The sequence below is a fragment of the Heterodontus francisci genome, chromosome 2, assembly GCF_036365525.1.
Source record: "Heterodontus francisci isolate sHetFra1 chromosome 2, sHetFra1.hap1, whole genome shotgun sequence".
Taxonomy (NCBI): Eukaryota; Metazoa; Chordata; class Chondrichthyes; order Heterodontiformes; family Heterodontidae; genus Heterodontus; species Heterodontus francisci.
The window spans coordinates 42,147,733-42,172,362 of record NC_090372.1 but is presented as its reverse complement, the minus strand read 5'-3'; the positions used below and the strand labels follow the sequence as shown (position 1 = coordinate 42,172,362).

Sequence of the window (24,630 nt, the reverse complement as noted above, 5' to 3'; positions counted from 1 at the left end):
TTTAACTCCCTCCTTTTTACGCATAACACTGCGATTTCCACTGTTGACTACAGCCTTCATTTAAAAAGAAACAAAATTTTTCTGTTTTTGTGTTTTTTCATCTTTGCTTTATAGACTATGTTGGAGTCCATGGTGGATGCAGCAGAGGGATTGTGCCCTCATGTCATGAAAAAAGCCCACCTGCGCCAGAATTTAATAGAGGCCAGCACCGAGAAAGTTTCCATCCCTCGGACTTTTGTCAAGAATGTTCTACTTGAGCAATCAGGCATCGATATTCTGAACAAAATTAGGTATTTTAATACTTGATACCATTGTATATCGATAGTAATAGCAGTAGTCATAGTGCATTAGAAGTAAGGTTGAAATTATATAACAAATTCAGAATTGCTTAATTTTTAAATCCAGTCTGTATGGTAGTACCACTGCCCTATTTATTATACTTAGAGATGGACTTTAACTTCATAATCTTCAGCATTTTTACCCTTAGTTTGAACTCAATATTTAAACCAATCTAACTCTTAGGAATTAAAAACAGGAAGTGCTGGAAATACTCAGCAGCTCTGGCCGCATCTGTGGAGAGAGGAGCAGAGTTAACGTTTCACGTCTGTGATCTTTCATCAGAACTCTGCCTTAGGTTCTGATGAAAGGTCACAGACCTGAAACGTTAACTCTGTTTCTCTCTCCACAATTGCTACCAGACCTGCTGAGTAATTTCAGCTCTTTCTGTTTTTCTTATTTCCAGCATCTGCAGTATTTTGCTTTTATCATAACTCGTAGGAAGATTGACCACCAGGATAGATTTTTGAAGTTGAGGTGTTGATTCAAAGTGCTGTCTCTTGCCAAATAATGTTGGGCCACATGAGAGCTGCTTGGGAGGGATCTTTGGTCCTGTTTTGTATTATGGGTACTCATCTCTGAGGCAATCAAATGAGGTACATAGATTCTACAATATGACATTAATGAGATAGAATCTAGAAAGGTGAAAAGGGCTCAAAAGAAACAAATTCTTGAGGAAAGATGGTATTTATCCTAGGGTGAGAGAGACAAAAATGTGTGAACTGCTGACGGTCACAATGAAAGAGTCACTGAATGCTGGGAAACATCACTGGATTGAAATCAATCCAACATAATACAGGCAACTGTAAACATATTAGTCTTCCATAATAAAGGAGTAAAGAAACCTGATTATATATAGCAACTTTCATGTCCTTGGGTGGCTTGAAAGCAATTCACAGCCAATTACATACTTTAAAGTGTAGTAACTGTTGCAAAGGAGGCAAACACAACCAAGTTATGTACAGTAAGCTCCCACAAACAACAATGAGACAAGTTACCACATCATTAATATTAGTGGTGTTGGTTGAGGAGTAGTGTTGGCAACTCCCCTGCTCTTCAGATAATACCATGAGGGCAGACAGGACATTAGTTTAAAATCTCATCCTAAAGAGGGCATCTTCCTTAGTGCCAGCCTAGATTATACGCTTGAGCCTCTGGTAGGGCTTGAACTCTCTTACCTCCGGCAAGAGTGCTGCCACAGTGTCAAGGCTGAAGAATGGGACTTCTCTCTCCCACCCCTACCCCACAGCAGCTGCAATCTCCCTCTCTTTTGCAGGCCTCTGTCCACTGGCCACGATCTCTCTCTCCCTCCCTGGCCATCCTTGCACTCGCTCTCCCCCTCCTGACCATGCTCACTCGCTCTCGCTCCATTCCACTCGCGCTCATGCTCCCTCCCATCCTTGTCAACACTCACGTGCTCCCTCCCTCTTAGCCAAGCGCCCGCACTCCCTCCCTCCCCATCCCGACCACACCCCTTCGCTATCTTGCTCCATCCCAACCATGCCCCTGCACTATTGCGCGCTCTCTCTGACGCAACCATGCTCCCCCTTTTGCTCCATCCCTACCACTCTGTCTGCCTCTGACTTGACCACGTGGTCAGTCGCTCTCTCCGCCCCAGCTAGGATGTTTGCTCGCTCGCGCGTGATCTCACTCTCTCACTCTCTCCTCCCCATCCCAGCCATGCCCACACTCTCACTCCGTCCCGACCATGTGCTCTCTATTTCTCTTTCGCTCTGTCCCAGCCATGCACGTGCGCTCTCTGTCTCTCTCTCACCACCCCCCACCCCCAACCATGTGCTGCTCTCTCAGTGGCTTTACTGAGGAGATGATATCATATGTGGACTATGGTAAACCTTAAGACATGGCATATTGGGACCTAGAAATTCCTTTCACAAGTTTTCTCATGGAAGTTCCTATCTAAACTTAAAATAGTGGGAATTCAAGGTAAAAGCTGAAAGTGGCTAAGAATCTATAGCTAAAAGATGGGAAACATTGGATACTTGTAAAGATGTGATGACTTAAATGGAGGGAAAAATCTAATTGGACTGCCTCAGAGATCAGTAATAGTATTCTTACTATTTCTAATTTGCAACAGTCAACTGTATTCAAAAACACAATGCATGGTGTTCTCTTCAAAGTTAATCCCAAATTTGGGACGGGGAAAGAAGTTGAATTGGAGAAGTAGCCAGGAAACCTCTTTTTAAAAAAAGGATTTTGATAGCACCTGAAATATGCACAACAGTGGCAAGTAACATTTAGTAGACCCCGAAATGTCAAATACTGAATAGTGGAAGGCAACATATTGTATGAAATAGCTCACACTGTATAGTTCAGAGATAGCAAAGCTCTTACTAGTAAGTTCTAAAATGACTTGGCATGACCACACTGAATTTTCCTGGACATGCACCCAGTCTCCAGAGCACTTATTAGAAAAACACAAGCGCATGTATAATACATGATTTCTGGGAATGTGAGATTAGAAAATTGACCCTGATGGTAATGTTCGAGTGAGGGATATGCCGGGTCATGAGGTTACAGGTAGTGGTGGAGTGCATTCCTGCTGCTGCTGATAGCCCACAGCACCTCATGGATGCCCAGTTTTTGAGCTGCTGGATCTGTTATGAGTCTGTCCCATTTAGCACGGTGGTGGTGTCACACAGCATAATGTAGGGTATCCTCAGTGTGAAGGCAGGTCTTTATCTCCACAAAGATTGTTTGATGGTCAGTCCTACCAATACTGTTATGGACAAATGAATCTGCAACGGATAGATTGAGGTGGATGAGGTCAAGTAGGTTTTTCCCATATGTTGGTTGTCTCGCCGCCTGCCGCAGGCAGCTATGTCCTTTTGGATTTGATCAGCTCAGTCAGTCGTGGTGCTACCGAGCCACTCTTGGTGATGGACATTTAAGTTCCCCACCCAGAGTACATTCTGTGCCCTTGCTACCCTCAGTGCTTCTTCCAAATGGTGTTCAATGTGGTGGAGTATTGATGCATCAGTTGAGGAAGGGAGGTAAGCAGTGATCAGCAGGAGGTTTCCTTACCCACGTTGACCTGATACCATGAGATTTCAATGGGTCCAGACTAAATCTTGAGAACTCCCAGGTCCACTGCCTCTCGACTGTACGTCATTGTGCTACCACCTCAGGTTGGTCAGTCGTGCCGTTGAGACAGGACATACCCAAGGATGGTAACAGAGGAGTCTGGGACATTGGCTGTAAGGTGTGATTCTGTGTATATGACAATGTAAGGCTGTTGCTTGGCTAATCCTTGGGACAGCTCTTCTAATTTTTGCACACGTCTCCAGATGTTAGTGAGGAGTACTTTGCAGGGTCGACTGGACAAGTTGTGCCTTTGTCGCATACAATGCCTAGGTCGATGCTGTGTGGTCCATCTGTTTTATTTTTTGACTTTTCAGTAGTTGTTTTGATACAACTGAATGGCTTCCGAGGCCATTTCAGAGAGGAGTTGAGTCAACCACATAAAATCTGTGTCTTCTCATTACCAACACTCCTGCCAGTAACAACAGTTTTTCCCTATATACTTCAGCAAAACACCTCATAATTTTGAATACCTCTATTAAATCTCCGTTTAACCTTCTTTGCTGTAATGGGAACAAACCCAACTTCTCTAGTCTATGCACATAGAACATAAAAGGAGCAGCAGTAAGCAATGCAGCCCTTCGAGCCTGCTTCACCATTCAATAAGATCATGGTTCATCTTTGACCTTGGTTCACTTTCCTGTCTAATCCTCATATCCTTTCATCCCTTAGAGTCCAAAAATCTATCGATCTCAGCCTTTAATGTACTCAACGACTGAACATCCACAGATCTCTAGGGTAGAGAATTCCAAAGGTTCACAACCCTCTGAGAGAAGAAATTTCTCCTCAGCTCAGTCCTAAATGGCTGACCACTTATCCTGAGACTAGCTATAGACTCTGCAGCTCGCAGAAACAGCATCTCAGGTTCTACCTTGTTGAACCCTCTAAGAATTGTATCTGTTTCAATGAGATCACCTCTCATTCTTCAAAGCTCCTAAGACTTCAGGCCCATTGTACTCAATCTTTCCTCAACTGACAACCTTCTCACCCCATTTATCAATCTAGTGAGCCTTTGTTGCATTCTCTCTTAAGCAAGTATATCCTTCCTTCGGTAGAAAGATCAAAACTGTACATCGTATTCCAGGACTGGTCTCGCCAAAGCCCTGTACAATGGCAGCAAGACTTCCTTACTCTTGTACTGCAACCACCTTGCAATGAAAGCCTCACAGCTCCAGCGACCCGGGTTCAATTCTGGGTACTGCCTGTGTGGAGTTTGCAAGTTCTCCCTGTGTCTGCATGGGTTTTCTCCGGGTGCTCCGGTTTCCTCCCACATGCCAAAAGACTTGCTGGTTGATAGGTTAATTGGCCATTATAAATTTCCCCTAGTATAGGTGGTAGGGGAATATAGGGACAGGTGGGGATGTGGTAGGAATATGGAATTAGTGTAGGATTAGTGTAAATGGGTGGTTGATGGTCGTCACAGACTCGGTGGGCCGAAGGGCCTGTTTCAGTGCTGTATCTCTAAACTAAACTAAACTCTAAACTATTCTTCCTACCAAAGTGAATAACCTCACATTTCCCCACATTATACTCCATCTGCCACCTTCTTGCCTACACGGTTAACCTGTCTATAACTCTTTTCAGATTCTTTGTCGTCTCCTCACAGCTTACTTTCCCATTTAGTTTTGTATCATCAGCTAACTTGGATACATTATATGCAGTCCCTTCATTTAAGCAATTAATACAGATTGTAAACAGATGAGGCCGTTGCACTGATCCTTGTGGCACCTCACTAGTAACAGTCTGCCAACCTGAAAATGGCCTGTTTATTCCTCCTCTAATTTTCTGTCCTTTAACAATCCTCTACCCATGCTAATATATTACCCCCCCCACCCACCCCCCCTGCCCCTTTTGTAACCAACTTTTTTGTGGGCCTCATCGAATGCCATCCATAAACCTAAATAAGCTACATCTGCTTGTTTCCCTTTATCTACCCTGAGTTACATCCTCAAAAATACAATAGATTTATTAACTGACAAAGGATTGATATGTATTATAGAGTCATAGAGAGATACATCACTGAAACAGGCCCTTCAGCCCACCGAGTCTGTGCCAACCAACAACCACCCATTTATACTAATCCTAAATTAACCCCATATTCCCTACCACATCCCCACCTTCCCTCAATACTCCTACCACCTACCTACACTAGCGACAATTTACAATGGCCAATTTACCTAGCCACCTGCAAGTCTTTGGCTGTGGAAGGAAACCGGAGCACCTGGTGGAAACCCACGCGGTCACAGGGAGAACTTGCAAACTCCGCACAGGCAGTACCCAGAACTGAACCTGGGTCGCTGGAGCTGTGAGGCTGTGGTGCTAGCCACTGTGACATTCTAAGCTTTTGAAAGCAATATGTGTGGATTAGATGGCCTTTTCTTATCGTATGCTTTTTTTTGTTCCCCCTCTCCCTTTGGAAAGCACCAGCTGTCACATTGTCATTTCGGAAATAGGGGTATGAACAGGTCACATTATTCTGCATTGTTCTATGTAGGTGCTTCAAGGCTGACTGCTGCACTATCCTGTTAGCTGCAGTTAAAGCTTCTTTTCTACTTTGTGATCTTATTTACTTATTCTTTAAATGTCCAAGTGTAATACTTTATGATTTGGAAAGTGTAATAGATTTTATTTTTTAAAAAACTTTGAAATGCATGAGGAGTGGAATGAATAGTTTTTCTTTAATACTTGTTTAACAGATTGAAATACTGTCCCTTCCAAGTTTGAAATGTTGATACAGAGGCTACGCTTGCTTATAACACTTACATTTTGGATTTTATTTGGCAGTAAGGGGGATGATTGTTTCCGAAAAGGACAAGCAAAGTGAATAATGTTATTCCAACCTGGAGCCATCAACTCATGTAAAGATCTCTTCATTGGTATTAATGGTTGAACAGTTCCAGTAATAAAAAAGCCATTGCGCAAAAAAATCCTGATATAAAGTTCATGTTTTGCATAATTCAACAAAGCCTCTTTGCTGAAGTCTGCAATTTTTAGCATTTTTTAAATAATCCATCCAATATTACTATGGCTGAGATTTCAAAAGGCACAAAACAACAACCTTTTTAAATCTTTATTTTTATTAAATTAATGGTAATCGTATTTTTTTTTTAAGAGAGGCTCATTAGTTACATTTCTTTGCTCGCACATCAAAGATTGAATCCCAACTGTTAGGATTAACAACTGTTAGGATTAAAAACTCATCCTCTGGTGGCTAAAGGACCCAAAGTGAAATCCATGTGGGTAGTTTCACCCAGGTCCCAGTACAAAGCTCCTTATAATTTCACTCTATATTAAGCATACTTGATGTGGACAATGAAAATGCTTTACTAGTGCAGTAGGAGGTTATCTTGAGTTTAGCTTAGAGTAAAGGGAGCTTTATGGCACAAGGAAATATTTCTGGTAAAACGCAATGCATTTTGCTTTAAGTTGTAGGATTTTTTTTTAATGCAGTCTGTTGTCTTTCTCCAATTCTCGTGCAGTGAGGTCAAGCTGACTGTGGCATCATTTCTGTCTGACCATATTGTAGATGAAATTTTAGAAGCACTTTCAAGCTCACAACATAAACTGGTAAGTGGCAGACCTGTAATGTTTGTATGTTGCTTAGCACTTATTTATCTTATGTGCTTTTGATGTGTCGTGAAATGATGGGTAGAAGTTTTTAAATTTGGGTAAAAGGACCAATAAGAAAGTATTTAAAGCAAAATGTGAAAACAATCATCTAGTATGTTAGCACTGCATATGATTTCAGTGTTCTTCTCTTCACTATAATAACATTTAAGCTTCCATGAAGGCGAGAGAGGAGTTATAGACCAGTTAGCCTAACACCTGTTGTCAGGGAATTGCTAGAGTCTATCATGAAGGATAAACTGACTGAACACCTTCAGAATTTTCAGCTGATCGGAGGCAGCCAGCATGCATTTATAATGGGTAGGACATACCTGACGAATCTGATTAAATTTTTTGAAGACATGACTAAAGTAGTGGACAGGGGAATGTCTACAGATGTTATTTATATGGACTTACAGAAGACATTCGATAATATTCCTTAAAAGAGACTGAGTTAAATTTGAAACTCATGAAATTGAAGACAAATCATTGACTGGTTAGGAAATTGGCTGAGCCGAAGGAGACAGAGAGTAGGGATAATGGGAAGGTACTCTAAATGACAGGTTGGGACTGGTGGGGCTGAATTTTAAAGCCCCTCCGCCTTCAAGAACGTTGGTTGGGGGGGGGGGGGTGCAAAGATGATCGGTGTGGCAGAGGCCCGCCACCGACCCCAGCGTCAACAGGCCCCTTGTCGATTTCGGCAGTGGCGGCGAGGCCTCGTGGTGGCTGCTCGGTGACGGAACCCCCATTTCAATATGTAAATTAATTTACTTACCTGATTTCATGAGGGTCCCATCGCCTCCTTAATCACCACACCGATCTTCATTCGGGCGGCCGACAGTGCCACGCCTTCAAATCCCTGTTCGGGAAACATGGCGCGACACCTGTGGGGAGGGGGGTGGAGAATTGTTTCTCTGTGTGGGAGGAGGGGTGTGTGGTGGCATTGCTGCGGATTGGTCAGGAGGTGATGGGAAGGGGTAAAGGGCAAAGGTGCCGAACTTTGAAGGCGGGTGGTGGGAGAAAGGTCAAATTCTTAATAAACAAATTCTGGGGGGAAAAGGGCAGGAATGTTTTGAAATGCCATTTGGGGGTGGGGGGGGGGGGGTGGGCGGAGGCGGGTGGGAAAATGAATTTAACGGTAATTTAATTTTTTTTAGGTAATTGAACTGACCTGGCCCTTTAATTTTTAAATCTCCATTGAGGGCTGTAAGCCCTTTAAAAATGGCGCCGGCGCAGGGAGAGGGGCGGGTGCTGCGGCTGTGCTAATAAGCCACCGAGTTTGAAATCGCAGCGGCTGCATGACGTGGCGCCCGTGCGCACGGGTCGCATTTTTTTTATGTCCACCGCCTACTTTGGCAGCCGTGGTGCCCTGCAAGGATCTGTGTTGGAGCCTCAACTATTCACTGTGTTCATCATCAACAACCTAAATGACGGATTAGAAAGCCACATATCCAAATTTATGGATAACACAATGATGGGTTTTATTGTAAGCAGTGTAGATGGAAGCATAAAATTTCAGAGCTATTGATAGATTAAGTGAATGGGCAAATGTTTTTCAATGTAAACAAATGTGATCTCATCCACTTTGGACCTAAAAAGGATAGAGCAGAGTACTTTCTAAATGGTGACATGCTAGAAACAGTGGAGGTCCAAAGCAACTTGGGGGTCCGGGTACATAAACATTAAAATGTCATGAGCAGGCGCAGAAAATAATCAAAAGGCTAATGGAAATCTGGCCTTTATATCTAGAGGAGTAGAATGCAAAGGCGTAGAATTCATGCTTCAACTGTACAAAGCCTTGGTTAGACCACAGCTGAAGTACTGCAAGTAGCACTGGGCACCACATCTTAGGAAGGATATATTGGCCTTGGAGGTAATGCAGCATAGATTTACTAGAATGTTACCTGGACTCTCCAAGCATTAGTCTATGAGGATAGATTAAACAAACTAGGGTTGTATTCCCTGGAAGTTAGAAGGGGTGATTTGATCAAGGTTTTCAAGATATTAAAGGGAACAGATAGGATAGCATGTGAGAAACTAAGTCCGCTGGTTGGAGAGTCTAGGATTAGGTGGTATAGTCCATAAATTAGAGCCAGATCTTTCAGGAGTGAAATTAAGGAACATTGCTTAATGGAAAGGGTGGTAGAAGCTTGGAACTCTCTTCTGCAAATGGTAATTGATGCTAGATCAATTGTTAACTTTAAAACTGAAATTAATAGACTTTTGTTAGCCAAATGTATTCAGGGATATGGGGCAAAGGTTGGGTATAAGGGGTTAGTTCACAGATCGGCCATGATCTCATTGAATAGCAGAACAGGTTCACGGGACTAAATGGCTTACTGCTGTTCTGTGTTCCTATAGAGGTTTAGCTGAGTAGTCACCTTTTTTCCTCCTCCTACTTCAGTTTTAATGGAAGACCATTTATGTAACTAAATTGAATAATGCTGCTTGTACTGGAAGACCAGCGAAAAGTTACACTATTTACACAGGCTATCTTATTTTAGAGAAATTCTGAAGCATCGGGTAGAGTAGCGTAAAGTGATAGAAGAAAACACAAATGTAAGCAATCTCGTCAGCACGGGCTGTTTGCCAGAACAATTCAAAATTAATCCTGCAAACCCATGTTTTCCTCTAGCCCTGTACTTGCCCTTGCTTTAAACATTTATCCACTTTTCTTTCAAATGGTACAATGGGCTATTCCTCAATTACTCTCTGTAAAATCATTACGTGCTCCAACAACACTCTGTCTAAAGTAATTTCCCTATCTGCTCTGCTCACTCCTTTAGTGATGATTTTAAATTGACTGCAGTCACTGACTCCAACCAGAGGACATAATCTTTACCCTTTCACCCTACAGAATCTTTTATATTTAAAAAAAAATCTCTTACTAAATTTCTTCTTGGCCTACTCTGCTCTAATGGAAATAGTCCTAGTTTCTTGGGACTTTTTTCATAACAACAGTTTCTCATTGCTGATATCATTTGCAGAAAAAAGTGTAAAACAAGAAAAGTATATTTACCAAGATTAATGGGCATGTCCACAGTGTTTAAGATACTATAATTATTGTGTAGCAATGCATATTTGTCACAAACATAGGATACGAATATTTTGCCTGCAACATATACTTGAATATCTCTGCAACTCCCCTTTTTTGCGACACAAAATTAATTTTGCTAACATACACTCGTGGATTACTTTATCTAATCAGTCAAATACTCTATCATAGAAGTACAAAAAATAAAATATGCTCTGCAGCAGTAGTCTGGAGCACTAGGGTAGGGGGAGGGGTGAAATTGGCCTTGGTAGCACCCGAATGCTCTTGGACCTCCAACATGGTGTCCGTGACAAGCGTGCACATTTCTAGTGCACCACTCGATATTTTGGTAAAGCGACTAGTGCATGTGCACTTAATGTCCGCCAGTAGTATGCAGACCAGGCAAATCATTATGTCAGTCAGCATGCAACACTAATTTGATGTCCGCACTGCCATTTTGGAGCTCCAAGCTCTAGCCAACGGCCTCTCTTAACCTCTCGCAGCTGAACACTACATGAAGGACCCCTTCGCCAGCACTACTTAAAGGGATCATTAACTACAACAGGTTAGTTGCTGGTTTAATCTTTCTGGCTGCTGGTATAATTGTACACAGTTGTTTTAAGTTTCAAAAGTCTATAGGGAGGAGTGTGGAAGGTACTCTTTGGTGACTTCAAGGCTGCTGCACAAACCAGTTGCTCCCAAACATGGGTGCACTGGTGGAGCCCTTCCTCTTGGAATCAAGTATGACTGGGAGAATGAGTAGAAACCATGTAGAGAGGACAAGCTGCTAGAAGAGGAGGAGGCGAAAGAGGAAGGGAGGCTGAAACCTAAAAAAAACCCTCTCTGCCTGGGCTGTATAAGAACAAATAATTCATGAACAAATAAGTCATCAACAATACCAGTATCCTCAACCTTAATTCCCCATTTACCAACAGTCCCACACTCCTTACCTTTCCTCTGTCACTAACCATCACATTGTTCTTTCCCACAATGCAAAAATAAAAGCCAACACAAAATACACAGTCCAAACTAAATTTCGAAATTAAATCATTCCTATACAAATTATACTAATCAACATTGCGCATTCCTTTACTGCCCGTCTTCCATGTGCCTTTGCCTTTCCTAATGCTTCTATGAAGTACTACACCAATGGCTGCAGCCTGGCTGGTGAAATGCTACTGACAGTGGAGGAAACTGCAGATGGCCTTGGAAGATGACTTTGAGCAGCTCAGGGCCTAGACGTAGCTTTGCTGATGGTGAGAAGGGCCTTCCCCGTCAGATCCTTCCCGTTCGCCCGGAATCTCACCGCCTCCATATGCTGCCCTCGAGCTGGCTGTGGTGGGGAAGAGACTGTTGCCCACCTCCTTCTGGAATGTGCCTTTGCAGGTGTGGAAAGAGATGCAGTGGTTTTGTCGAGGTTCATGCCGAGCAGCTCTGCAACACAGCAGTCTGTGTTCTACAGTCTGTTCCCAGGGATGTACACCGAGATAAACGTCAACTGCTGCTGGAGGACCATCAACTCGGTGAAAGACACTCTTTGGTCTGCCCGAAACTTGTTGGTCTTCCAGTGCAAAGTGTTGCCCACGACCGAGTGTTGCAGACTCGCACATTCCAAGGTTCAGGACCACGTGCTGAGAGACGCACTAAAGCTTGGGGCAGCTGCCACAAAGGCTCAATAGGGAAAGGCTACTGTGTAAGGTCCTCCCACCATAGTGAACTGAGGGGCTGGAACCTGTGTAAAACCCCTCAGGCTGTCTGCACCAAAATATTTTTTTGCTGTGTAATTCAAATGTACATTGCATATAAAATGGAATGGAAGGGTTGTGAGGTAACTCATGTTCTGTATTGAAGAAAACGGATTTCTTTTGCACTTTCTGGAATGTCAACTTGGAACTGTTTTGTGATGTATTTTTTTTACAGATTTTTATGAGTAAAGAATATTTTTGGAAAATGAAAGAGCAGCTCAGGGCCTAGATGTCGCCCAGCTTTCAGACTGCACCATCTCAGCATGGATGGCAGCAGTCTTGGCTGGCTGGTTGGCTGACAGGCAGAGGCAAGGAACTGGCAGGGATGGGGTGCTGTCATCCGGTGCGAGGACTGCAGATTTGTGGTCCATTGAACCACTAGCATTCCCCTGGGACAATGCCTCAACAATCCTAGTAATCTGTTGGAGGACAGATTGCTGGACTGCTGCAAACCCCTTTGAACACTGGTTCCCACAGGCATGATGGTAACATGACATGACATCTTGTGTGGAGGGTTTGGTAAGGTAAGGTTTTCCTTTATTTTTACTTAATCTCTGTCAATTTAGAGTAGAGGGGATGGAAGCTAGGGCAGTTGCATGCTCCTCTTGCAGGATGTGGGAGGTAAGGGTCACCACTTGTGTCCCTGCTGACTTCACCTGTGAGAAGTGCACCCAACTCCAGCTCCTCACAGACCGCGTTAGGGAACTGGAGCTGGATGAACTTCGGATCATTCAGGCGGCTGAGGGGGTGATAGAGAGCAGTTATAGGGCAGTAGTGACACCTAAGTTACAGGATAAAAGTAGCTGGGTGACCGTCGGGAGGGAAAGGGAATAGGCGCACAGTGCAGGGATCCCCTGTGGCCATTCCCCTCAATAATAGTATACCGTTTTGGATACAGTTGAGGGGGGGGACCTACCAGGGGAAAGCCACAGCGGCCAGGTCTCTGACACTGAGCCTGGCTCTGTGGCTCAGAAGGGAAGGGGGGAGAATAGGAGAGCGACAGTGATAGGAGATTCAATGGTTAGAGGAACAGACAGTAGATTCTGTGGTCGCGAACGAGACTCCCGGATGGTATGTTGCCTCCCGGGTGCCAGGGTCAGGAATGTCTCGGATCCGAGTCTATGGGATTCTTAAGGGGGAGGGGGAGCAGCCAGAAGTCGTGGTACACATCGGTACCAATGACATAGCTAGGAAAAGGGATGAGGACCTGAAAAGTGAATATAGGGAGTGAGGTTGGAAGCTAAAAGGCAGGACAAGCAGGATAGTAATCTCAGGATTGATACCGGTGCCACGTGCTAGTGAGGCTAGAAACAGAGAGCGAGTGCAGCTGAACACGTGGCTATAGAGCTGGTGTAGGAGGGAGGGCTTCAGGTATGTGGATCATTGGGATACCTTCTGGGGAAGGTGGGACCTGTACAAGAAGGACGGGTTGCATCTGAACTGGAGGGGCACCAATATCCTGGGCGGGAGGTTTGCTAGCACTCTTCGGGAGGGTTGAAACTAGTTTGGCAGGGGGATGGGAACCGGAGCTACGGATCAGTGGATGGGGTAGCTGTTGAACAGGCAGATACAGAGTGCAGAGAGTCTGTGAGGAAGGTTAGACAGTTGACAGGGCAAAGTTGCAGCCACTATGATGGGTTGAAGTGTGTCTATTTTAATGCAAGAAGTGTCAGGAATAAGGGTGATGAACTGAGAGCATGGATTAGTACTTGGAGCTACGATGTTGTGGCCATTACGGAGACTTTTGGATGTCACAGGGGCAGGAATGGATGTTGGATGTTCCGGGGTTTAGATGTTTCAAAAGGAATAGGGAGGGAGATAAAAGAGGTGGGGGAGCGGCATTGCTAATCAGGGATAGTATCACAGCTGCAGAAAGGGAGGTCGTCGAGGAGGGTTTGTCGACTGAGTAAGTTTTGGTGGAAGTCAGAAACAGGAAAGGAGCAGTCACTTTATTGGGAGTTTTCTATAGAACCCCCAATAGCAACAGAGACACGGAGGAACAGATTGGGAGGCAGATTTTGGAAAGGTGCAGAAGTAACAGGGTTGTTGTCATGGGTGACTTCAACTTCCCTAATATTGATTGGAACCTCCTTAGTGCAAATAGTTTGGATGGAGCAGTTTTTGTCAGGTGTGTCCAGGAAGGTTTCCTGACTCAATATGCAGATAGGCCGACTAGAGGGGAGGCTATGTTGGATTTGGTGCTTGGCAACGAACCAGGCCAGGTGGCAGATCTCTCGGTGGGAGAGCATTTCGGTGATAGTGATCACAACTCCCTGACCTTTACTATAGTCATGGAGAGGGACAGGAGCAGACGAGATGGGAAAATATTTAATTGGGGGAGGGGAAATTACAATGCTATTAGGCAGGAACTGGGGAGCATAAATTGGAAACAGATGTTCTCAGGGAAATGCACGACAGAAATGTGGAGGTTGTTTAGGGAGCACTTGCTGCGACTGCTGGATAGGTTTGTCCCGATGAGGCAAGGAAGGGATGGTAGGGTGAAGGAACCTTGGATGACAAGAGATGTGGAACAGCTAGTCAAGAGGAAGAAGGAAGCTTACTTAAGGTTGAGGAAGCAAGGATCAGACAGGGCTCTAGAGGGTTACAAGGTAGCCAGGAAGGAACTGAAGAATGGACTTAGGAGAGCTGGAAGGGGACATGAAAAAGTCTTGGTGGGTAGGATTAAGGAAAATCCCAAGGCGTTCTACATATGTGAGGAACAAAAGGATGGCCAGAGTGAGGGTAGGGCCGATCAGGGATAGTGGAGGGAACTTGTGCCTGGAGTCGGAGGAGGTAGGGGAAGTCCTAAATGAATACTTTGCTTTAGTATTCACTAGTGAGAGGGACCTGGTCGTTTGTGAGGACAGCGTGAAACAGGCTGATATGCTCGAACAGGTTGAGGTTAAGAGGGAGGATGTGCTGGAAATTTTGAAAGACATGAGGACAGATAAGTCCCCGGGGCCAGACGGGATATATCCAAGGATATTACGGGAATCGAGGGAAGAGATTGCCGCGCCTTTGGCGATGATCTTTGCGTCCTCACTGTCTACTGGAGTAGTACCAGATGATTGGAGGGTGGCAAATGTTATTCCCTTGTTCAAGAAAGGGAATAGGGATAACCCTGGGAATTATAGACCAGTTAGTCTTACGTCGGTAGTGGGCAAATTATTGGAGAGGATTCTGAGAGACAGGATTTATGATTATTTGGAAAAGCATAGTTTGATTAGAGACAGTCAGCGTGGCTTTGTGAGGGGCAGGTCATGCCTCACAAGCCTTATTGAATTCTTTGAAGATGTGACAAAACACATTGATGAAGGAAGAGCAGTGGATGTGGTGTATATGGATTTTAGCAAGGCGTTTGATAAGGTTCCCCATGGTAGGCTCATTCAGAAAGTAAGGAGGCATGGGATACAGGGAAAGTTGGCTGTCTGGATACAGAATTGGCTGGCCCATAGAAGACAGAGGGTGGCAGTAGATGGAAAGTATTCAGCCTGGAGCTCGGTGACCAATGGTGTTCCGCAGGGATCTGTTCTGGGACCTCTGCTCTTTGTGATTTTTATAAATGACTTGGATGAGGAAATGGAAGGCTGGGTTAGCAAGTTTGCCGATGACACGAAGGTTGCTGGAGTTGTGGATAGTGTGGAAGGCTGCTGTAGGTTGCAACGGGACATTGACAGGATGCAGAGCTGGGCTGTGAAGTGGCAGATGGAATTCAACCTGGAAAAGTGTGAAGTGATTCATTTTGGAAGGTCGAATTTGAATGCAGAATACAGGCTTAAAGACAGGATTCTTGGTAGTGTGGAGGAACAGAGGGATCTTGGGGTCCATGTCCATAGATCGCTCAAAGTTGCCACCCAAGTTGATAGGGTTGTTAAGAAAGCATATGGTGTGTTGGCTTTCATTAACAAGGGGATTGAGTTTAAGAGCCGTGAGGTTATGCTGCAGCTCTATAAAGCCCTGGTTAGACCACACTTGGAATATTGTGTTCAGTTCTGGTCGCCTCATTGTAGGGAGGATGTGGAAGCTTTAGAGAGGGTGCAGAGGAGATTTACCAGGATGCTGCCTGGACTGAAGGGCATGTTTTACGAAGAAAGGTTGAGGGAGCCAGGGCTTTTCTCATTGGAGCGAAGAAGGATGAGAGGTGACTTGATAGAGGGGTACAAGATGATGAGAGGCATAGATAGAGTGGATAGGCAGAGACTTTTTCCCAGGGTGGAAAGGGCTATCACCAGGGGGCATAATTTTAAGGTGATTGGAGGAAGGTTTCGGGGAGACGTCAGAGGTAGGTTCTTTACACAGAGAGTGGTGGGTGCGTGGAATGCACTGCCAGCGGTGGTAGTAGAAGCAGATACATTAGGGACATTTAAGTAATTCTTGGATAGGTACATGGATGATAGTAGTATGAAGGGTATGTAGGTAGTTTGATCCTAGAGTAGGTTAAAGGTTCGGCACAACATCGTGGGCCGAAGGGCCTGTACTGTGCTGTACTGTTCTATGTTCTATGTTCTTATCAGTCTGAGCTTCCACTGCAGCACTCAAAATCTGCTTGTGCTGCAATGGAAGCTGAGACACCAGACAGCAGACACTGCAACATGGTTGGCTCCACAAGTGTGTTGCTGGATTTGGCCACCAATTCCATTCTGGACAGGATGGATTCCAAGCTCTACGCAAGGCTTGTGCCAAGTTGGTGCTCCTTGACATTGAACGCAGAGTTTCTGGCAGGCTTGCCAATGCACCAAGCATTTTGTTGTGTACGCCATCCGCCGCCTTCTGTAGCCTGGCCCATCAAAGTCCTCAACTGAGTCTCCTACAGCAGAACTCATGTGCAACCTCGTACTCTGTCCAGCTGGCACCTCGACAATCCTTGGTTCCTGCTCAGGCTGCAACCCACTTGTGTGTCACCATGTGTGGATCCCGATTCAGTGCTATCTTCTAAGATCCATGCAGTGTCAGTTTCTGAGCTGTGAGTATGAAATCAAGTGATAATCTGCTGTCTTCATCACTGTCTTCTTGCTGTTCCTCCACTGCCTGACCAGGTTACATGCCTTAGGTATCCGAAAGGAAAAGGTACAAGGGTAAACTTGTGGAACGGAGAAAGTAAGAAGTACATGCTTAACCATCTTTAGCCTGTAAATCAGAAGAGATTGTGAAATGAGGGGTAATTGGAATGTAGGAAGGAAGATTAGGTATGAGGATACCATCATTTTCAATGGATTCAGCCCTGCTGCTCACCACAGCCTCAGCAATGGCTCTTCCAATAATGGCCAGCACCCTGACTTCCATGGGGCTTCGAACATGCAGGCACGCCTCTCCTCCCCTGGTTAGTTCATGCTGCTTCCGGTTGTGCGCCACCTTCTCCTGGAGGAGAGCAGAAAATGTGTCATTGAGTGTCTTGTAATATGTTTGGCTGATGTGGCTGTCATGGTTGAATGGCTGGAAGTGTGTTCATAGGAGACGTCAATGTGAGATATGCAACAGTGCTAAGTGTGTGACAGGAAGGTGAATCCTATGAATGTTAGTTATGAGTCCTGATTGATAGAGATTATTGGTAGTTGTGTGACGGGTGTGGTGAATTAAGCAGTGGATGAGGCTCGGACATTGGAACATATCAGCAGGAGTAGGCCATTCAGCCCGTCGAGCCTGCTTCGCCATTCAATCAGATCATGGCTGATCATCTCCTCAAATGTCACTTTCAGGCGCTATCCCCATATCCCTTGATGTCATTAGTATCCAGATATTAAGGGCGGCGCAGTGGTTAGCACCGCAGCCTCACAGCTCCAGCGACCCAGGTTCAATTCTGGGTACTGCCTGTGTGGAGTTTGCAAGTTCTCCCTGTGTCTGCGTGGGTTTCCTCCGGGTGCTCTGGTTTCCTCCCACATGCCAAAGTCTTGCAGGGTGATAGGTTAATTGGCCATTATAAATTGCCCCTAGTATAGGCAGGTGGTAGGGACAGGTGGGGATGTGGTAGGAATATGGAATTAGTGCAGCATTAGTACAAATGGGTGGTTGATGGTCGGCACAGACCCGGTGGGCCGAAGGGCCTGTTTCAATGCTGTATCTCTATATAAAAAAAAATCTATCGATTTCGGTCTTGAACATGCTCAATGATTGAGCTTCCACAGCCCTCTGGGGTAGAGAATTCCTAAGATTCACCACCCTCTGAATGAAGAAATTCCTCCTTATCTCAGTCTTAAATGGCCTACCCCTTAGTCTGAAACTGTATTCCCTGGTTCTGGACTCAACAGCCAGGTGAAATCCTATCTATATCCACCCTGTAATGCCCTGTAAGAATTTTCTAAGTTTCAATGAGATCACCTCTTATTCTTCGAAACTCTAGTGTCAAGAATAGTTGAGAACCTCCTTGTAAGTTGTGTTTTGTGCATTTGAGTATTAATGTCAACCACCATTGTATGCAGCCTGTTATGTTTTAGCTGCGCTCCGATTGTCAAAATGGAGGAGAGGGGTCAGGTGGGACAGCAACTTGAAAAGGGTCTAGCTTTAGGACCCAGGAAACCCCTATCCAACCTGCCTGGACTTGAAACTGTAGCAGTTTGAGGGTACAGCCTGTTTTTAAACCCACAGCTGCCTTTTGTTGAGAGATTTGGGCCAGCTGCCTGCGGCTACACATTTCTCCCCGAGATCACCCTGCCTTCAAGTGGCATTGACTTCTCTCTAAGGCCTGTTCAACAAGAAAAATTAGAAAGAAGCTGCACAAGAAAAATCAACAAGACAAGCTGCAGAAACAGCAGGAATGTCTGATTTCTACCAGTTTCCTCTCCGTCCAAAAGAAGGTGACTTCAGAAGTTTAGCTGCCTCCATTTACGTCTGAAAGTGCCAGAAGGAGAAGAAATTGTCAGAGAAGAGGTTTTCTCAGCGACTCCTTCCCCTACCCAGCATTCCAGTCAGTGGTCTCCATTTTTGGACTTTTTTTGATATTTTTCAAAGGACACTAGTTTTAACTGAAATTCATGTTAATTTATACTTATATTTAGTAAATTTCCTTACCTTTTTATTGCCTTTAACCTTTCCCTGAATGTTTGTAAGCATGCGTGGCAAAGTTAAACCCAAGTTCAAGAGTGTGTTGTTGAACCCTACTTCTTTGTTTTAACTTTAAAAACCGTGTTGTTGATGTGGTCATTTATTATTAGGGTTTAAGAGTGGGGGGGGGAAGAAAAACATTAAATCACTAATCTATTCATGGACAGGTGGTTGGAAAAAAAAAACAGGGAAATTTGTTCAGAGATAAAAAGATTTACTGCCTGTTCGTAACACTAGAGAATACAGGCCCAGTTTCCTCAATCACTCCTCATAAGACAATCCTGCCATCCCAGGGATCAGGCTGTGAACCGCCATTGTACTCCCTCTATGGCAAGATGAGGAGACCAAAACTATACATAATACTCCAGGTGCAGTCTCATAAGGCTCTATACAATTGCAGCTAAAACTTCTTTACTCCTGTACTCAAATCCCCTTGCAATGAAGGCCAGCCTACCATTTGTCTTCCTAATTGCTTGTTGCACCTGCATGCTAGCTTTTAGTGACTTATGAACAAGGATATCCAGGCCCCTTTGGACATCAACACTTCCCAATTTCTCACCATTGAAAAAGCACTCTGCCTTTCTGTTTTTTTTCTACCAAAGTGGATAACTTCACACTTTGTCACATTATATTCCATCTGCCATGTTATTGCCCATTCACTTAGCCAGTCCAACTCCTCTTGAAGCCTCCTTGCATTCTCTTCACAACTTGTATTCCCACCTAGTTGTGTCTCATCAGCAAATTTGGAAATATTACATTTGGTCCCCACATCCAAATCATTTATATAGATTGTGAACAGCTGTAACCCTAGCACTGATCCTTGCGGTACCCCACTAGTAATAACCTGCCAACCTGAGAGTGACCTGTTTATTCCTACTCTCTGCTTTCTGTCTGTTAACCAATTCTCAATCCATACCACTATATTGCCCCCAATCCCATGTGCCCTAATTTTGTTTACGAACCTTCTTATCAAAAGCCTTTTGAAAATCCAAATACACCACATCCACTGGTTCTCCTTTATCTAGGCTACAAGTAACATCCTCAAAAAAAAAACTCCGAACATGTTTGGCAAACATTATTTCCCTTTCATAAATCCATGTTGACTCTGTCCAATCGTATCATTTTCTAAGTGTCTAGTTAACTCATCCTTTATAATAGATTCCAACATTTTCCCTACTACTGACGTCAAACTGACAGGTCTGTGTTTCCCCATTTTCTCTCTTCCTCCTTTCTTAAATAGTGGGGTTACATTTGCTACTTTCCAGTCTTCAGGAACCTTTCCAGAATCTATAGAATTTTGAAAGATAACCACGAATGCATCCACTACCTCTATAGCCTCCTCATTTAACACTCTGGGATGTAACTCATCTGGTCCAGGGGATTTATCAACCTTCAATCCAGTTAATGTTTCGAGTACTACCTCTTTATTAATAATTTCTTTCAGTTACTTATTTCCGCAAGTCCCTTGGTTCCCAAGTATTTCTGGGAGATTTTCAGTATGTTCCTCCATGAAGACAGACACAAAGTAATTGTTTAGTTTCTCTGCTATTTCACTATTCTCCATTGTAAATTCTCCTGTCTCTTCCCGTAATAGATCCACATTTTTCTTGCTAATCTTTTCCTTTTCAAATACCTGAAGAAGCTTTTACAGTCTGTCTTTATGTTTCTCGATAGTGTGCATTCATATTTTCTTTTCTCTTTCTTTATCATTTTCTTGGTCATCCTTTGCTGGATTCTAAATTGCTCCCAATCCTTACCGCTTTTTCTGTCAACCTAATAAGCCACTTAGTACAATCTTTAACTTCTTCTGTTAGCCATGGTTGATTCATCTTTCCTGTTGGGTTTTTATGCCTTAGAAGAATGTATATTTGTTGTAGACCAGGTAACACTTCATTAAATACTAGCCATTGCTTGTCTACTGTCAAATCTTTGTGTATTTTCCAAATCCACCATAGCCAACTTGCCCCTCATACCTTCATAGTTTCCTTTGTTCAGATTTAAGACCCTTGTTTCAGAGTGAACTATAACACTTTCTATAATATTATGGTCACTATTTCTCAAAGGCTCCTTTACAACAAGATTATTAATTATCTCTTTCTCATTATATAATGCGAAATCTAAAATAGCCTGATCTTTAGTTCTTCAGCATACTGCTCTAGAAACCCACCTCATACATGCAGCAGGAATTCATCCTCCACAGCATTAGTGCTGATTAGGTTTAACCAGTCTATATGTAAATTGAACTCACCCATTATTACTGTATTACTAGTGATGTGGCTGGTAGGATATAGCATTTGAAGATGCCTTCACTGACCTTAACCACTCTTGTGAGGTCATTAAACTTCTTGCAGCACTGCGTCCAGGTCTTGGAGATTAAACTGCAGGTATTTAACCTTAGCGCTATCTGTTCCCACTGCCTTCTCTGTGTATCTGGAGGGACGGTCTTGGTTAAAAACCTTGCGAATAAAGTTGGAGGGGAAAAGGATCTGAAAATGTTTAGCTTTCTGGAGATAGCAACTGTACCATTGGGGGCAAGGAAGAGCTATGGTGATTTAGCATTTATGCCTTCAGGAGTGATGGGTAAGTGTTAACGGGGAAGAGGGCTGGAGAGGGTTACCAGCTGATCAGAGACAAGTGTGGGGGTGGGGGGGTTGGAAAAGAAGATTTACTAGTTGTGGAAGACCATTTTGGTAGCAAAGTAGAAGTGGTGGCTGCTGGAAGGACAGGAACATAACATTTAATCAATTAAGTTGTCCTTAGTAGTTTCTATATTGGGTTTACTGAAGTTATGGACAGAAATTAAATAGGCTTGAGAGGCTTTAGAGTGATCAGGGCCCCAGATGTAATCAGCAGAGCAGCAGTCATGATGCATAATTGAATTAAGATTTAGAGAGATATGAATAGGAAGGAACTGTGAGGTGGCAAACCACCTATGCCACGAAGAGTGAAATTAGGTAGTACGTATATATAATACTAATTACTTTTTGTTATCGGGAATTATCTGATAAAATTATGTAGTGCCATTTCCACCAGGTTATATCAATTTATGGGCTTCAATTGTGGCAGTTTAAATAAAAGAATTCAAATCTGCATACTAAGTATTATAATAATTTGATGTCAGCTGCATACTAATTGCTAGCAAAACATTATTACGATTGCTTAGGATGAGGTTGCTGTTAAATACATTGCCCCTGCCTTTTGTCATGCATGACTGTGCAATACGTGTGCAAGGTTTTGCTGCTAATGAAAAACTATATAAAATACCACCTTAATAGCAATTCCCTTTTTGTGCAACTTCAAAAAGTAGCATTACAAAAGAGGTTCGCTTTGTGTAATACATTTTCATGGGCATCTGCTTTGCCTGAAGGTATGTCATGTGGAAAGCAATGTTTTCTGCTACACACTTGGATGGTATTCAAGTTGTAAAACATTCAAACTTTAACGCTTTTCGAAGCCTTCATGTTGGAGTTTTAAGAGGCACCTCATCCTCTCCTAGATAGCTCAAGTGAGTGTTGTTTTGGCATACCCCTGATGAGCAAGTTGAAATAGTGTCTAAATAAATTGATATTAGGGTTGAATTAGTAATGCATATTATCACACAAGAGCACTAAAGTGCCTAGAGTATGAACAACAAGAAATATTTTGCAGATGGTAGTTTCCTTCCTTTGTTGTTGATCATATACTTTCCCACATTTCCTACAATAGGCCAACCATTTGACAAAGCGTGGAAAGCCACTACCACGACAGGAGTCCACAGAAATAGAAGTGTTGGAAGAGAAGCCAACAAAACGACTTGCTGTCACTGCTGAGGAACTGACTGAATTGGAGAGGCTAGAGGAACTTGATACCTGCATGGTAAGCTTGATAATGCAGTAATATACTAAACTCAAGTCTTGTGTATTGGGTGTCCATTCTGCTTACTGTACTTACTGCTGGAAATGTATAACCTATGTAGTAAGTATATTAGATTTTTTTAAAAGCATTCGACTTGTTTATGTTGATACCTCTTTGCCTTGTGTGAGGCTATTAACACTATCTTTTGGGTACAGAAAATAAATTAACTTCACATGTTCAATGTTTTGGATGACCTTATTTTGGTAACAAAAGAAACAGTGAACACAGTGTCCCATTTATCCACCACAGGACTGTGTATGGATAAGACTGCTATTCAGTTATATCAGAAGGAATATAACTCTCCCATGACAGCTCAATTTGCCTGTGTAGACTTGGATAAATATTTAAAGCAAAGCAACATTGAAACTTGTAATGCCTGTGCTGAAAAAAATCATATTGAAATTAATGGAATTCAGAATCTTGATGAGTTTGGACATGTTGACAGTGTATAACATCGCCAAACTTTCACAAACCTGTTCTGAGGGTTTCCTAGCAGCAGAAACCATTATGCATGTTATTTAAACAAGGCTAGTGTGATTTTTAATCAGGGTCTCATCAGCTCAAGTATTGAGAACTAGAACGTGCAACTTATAATGGAAAACTCAGATACTTTCCAAGGACTTTCCTAGAACAGTTTGAAGTGCAGTTTCAAAGCATCTTTTAGGCAATAATTTTGTAACTAAAGATAGTTTTTAAGATACTCCTATTGTTATGGTCAAGGGGGGAGTAATACACTTAATTCAATCACCCTACTCCACAGATCACAGCATATTAGTAAACTTACCCACCTACCGGAAAAATAAACTAAATTAATTAATAAATTCACTATTTATTGCCAAAATAAAGCATGCCAAACCAGATTTCTTTAAACACCAATAAAATTAACTGTTTATTAATAAAACAAATTTTAAACAATAATGAGATGAATCTATATGTAGAAAAAGACGTTATAACTCTTCAATCTTCCTAACCCTCGTGCACACACACACATTCAATTACCAACGGTTAACCAGGGAAAAGTAGTTATATTGATTTTATAATAGTTTCTTAGGGATGATAAAATAACTGGGTTGTAACTTTTAGTGGGTTGATTCCAGAATGGTGAGGTGTCCCAGAGTCAAATAGTCAGATGCCACTCGATGTCTCTCCAGGTGAAATTAATCAACAGTCTCTAGTGGGTAGGCATTCACAGCAGTTCATCTGCAGCAGGCGTCACATAGTTCTTTCAGCAACAGGTTGTAGCAACAGGTCTATTTAAAATTTAAAGTAGCAGTCTAACAGAAACTTTCTTGAGAGTTCAGGAACTTCCAAAATGCAAAAGTCAACAGGACTTACTCTCAGCAAATGAGCCTTCTCCACAGAAGGCAGCAACGACAGAACTCACTCTTGAGACAGGAATTCTTGACTGGAGGCGACCTGCCCCACCCAAAACACAGGTTTCCTTTCTTCAAAGCGGGGTTTCTCCACAGAGTGTAGCAATTCCTCTTTTCTCGAGGTCTCTTCCTCTCTTTTCAGGCAGGTCAAAACCTCACCTTAAATGTAGCACATTTTCCTTGAAATGCAGAGCTTATTTTTTTTTTAGAGAGAATAGGTCTCTTTCTCTGGTCTATCAGCAAGACACAACTCCAGCTGTTTTGTTTCCTTCTGGAGAACTGAAAACCTTTTTTTACAAACAATAAGAGTCACAAGACAATCATAAAACCATCCTGTTGCTTGGATACCAATTGCCTTGCAGTCTGCACTGCAAATACCAAATGTCAACAGTCACTGTTCACAGAAAAATAACAACAGGTCTTAAAGGCACACAGACTTTTCATTTTTTTTTAAACTCTTATTTTCTGTTTGCTTCTGATGGAGTGATCCAAAGCTGTGATCACT

At 43.2% G+C, this 24,630-nt stretch overlaps 1 protein-coding gene across 3 annotated transcripts in view; it reads left to right on the top strand.

Moving 5' to 3' along the window:
• The window catches only part of LOC137384042 (F-actin-uncapping protein LRRC16A-like), a 488,125-nt gene that overhangs the window by 378,404 nt on the left and 85,091 nt on the right, over window positions 1-24,630 (top strand). For all 3 annotated transcript variants that reach the window (XM_068057622.1, XM_068057608.1, XM_068057615.1), the window contains exons 27-29: window positions 115-290; window positions 6,915-7,002; window positions 22,564-22,713. In XM_068057622.1, coding sequence (XP_067913723.1) covers window positions 115-290; window positions 6,915-7,002; window positions 22,564-22,713 — 414 coding nt within the window. The remainder of the gene's footprint in view (window positions 1-114; window positions 291-6,914; window positions 7,003-22,563; window positions 22,714-24,630) is intronic.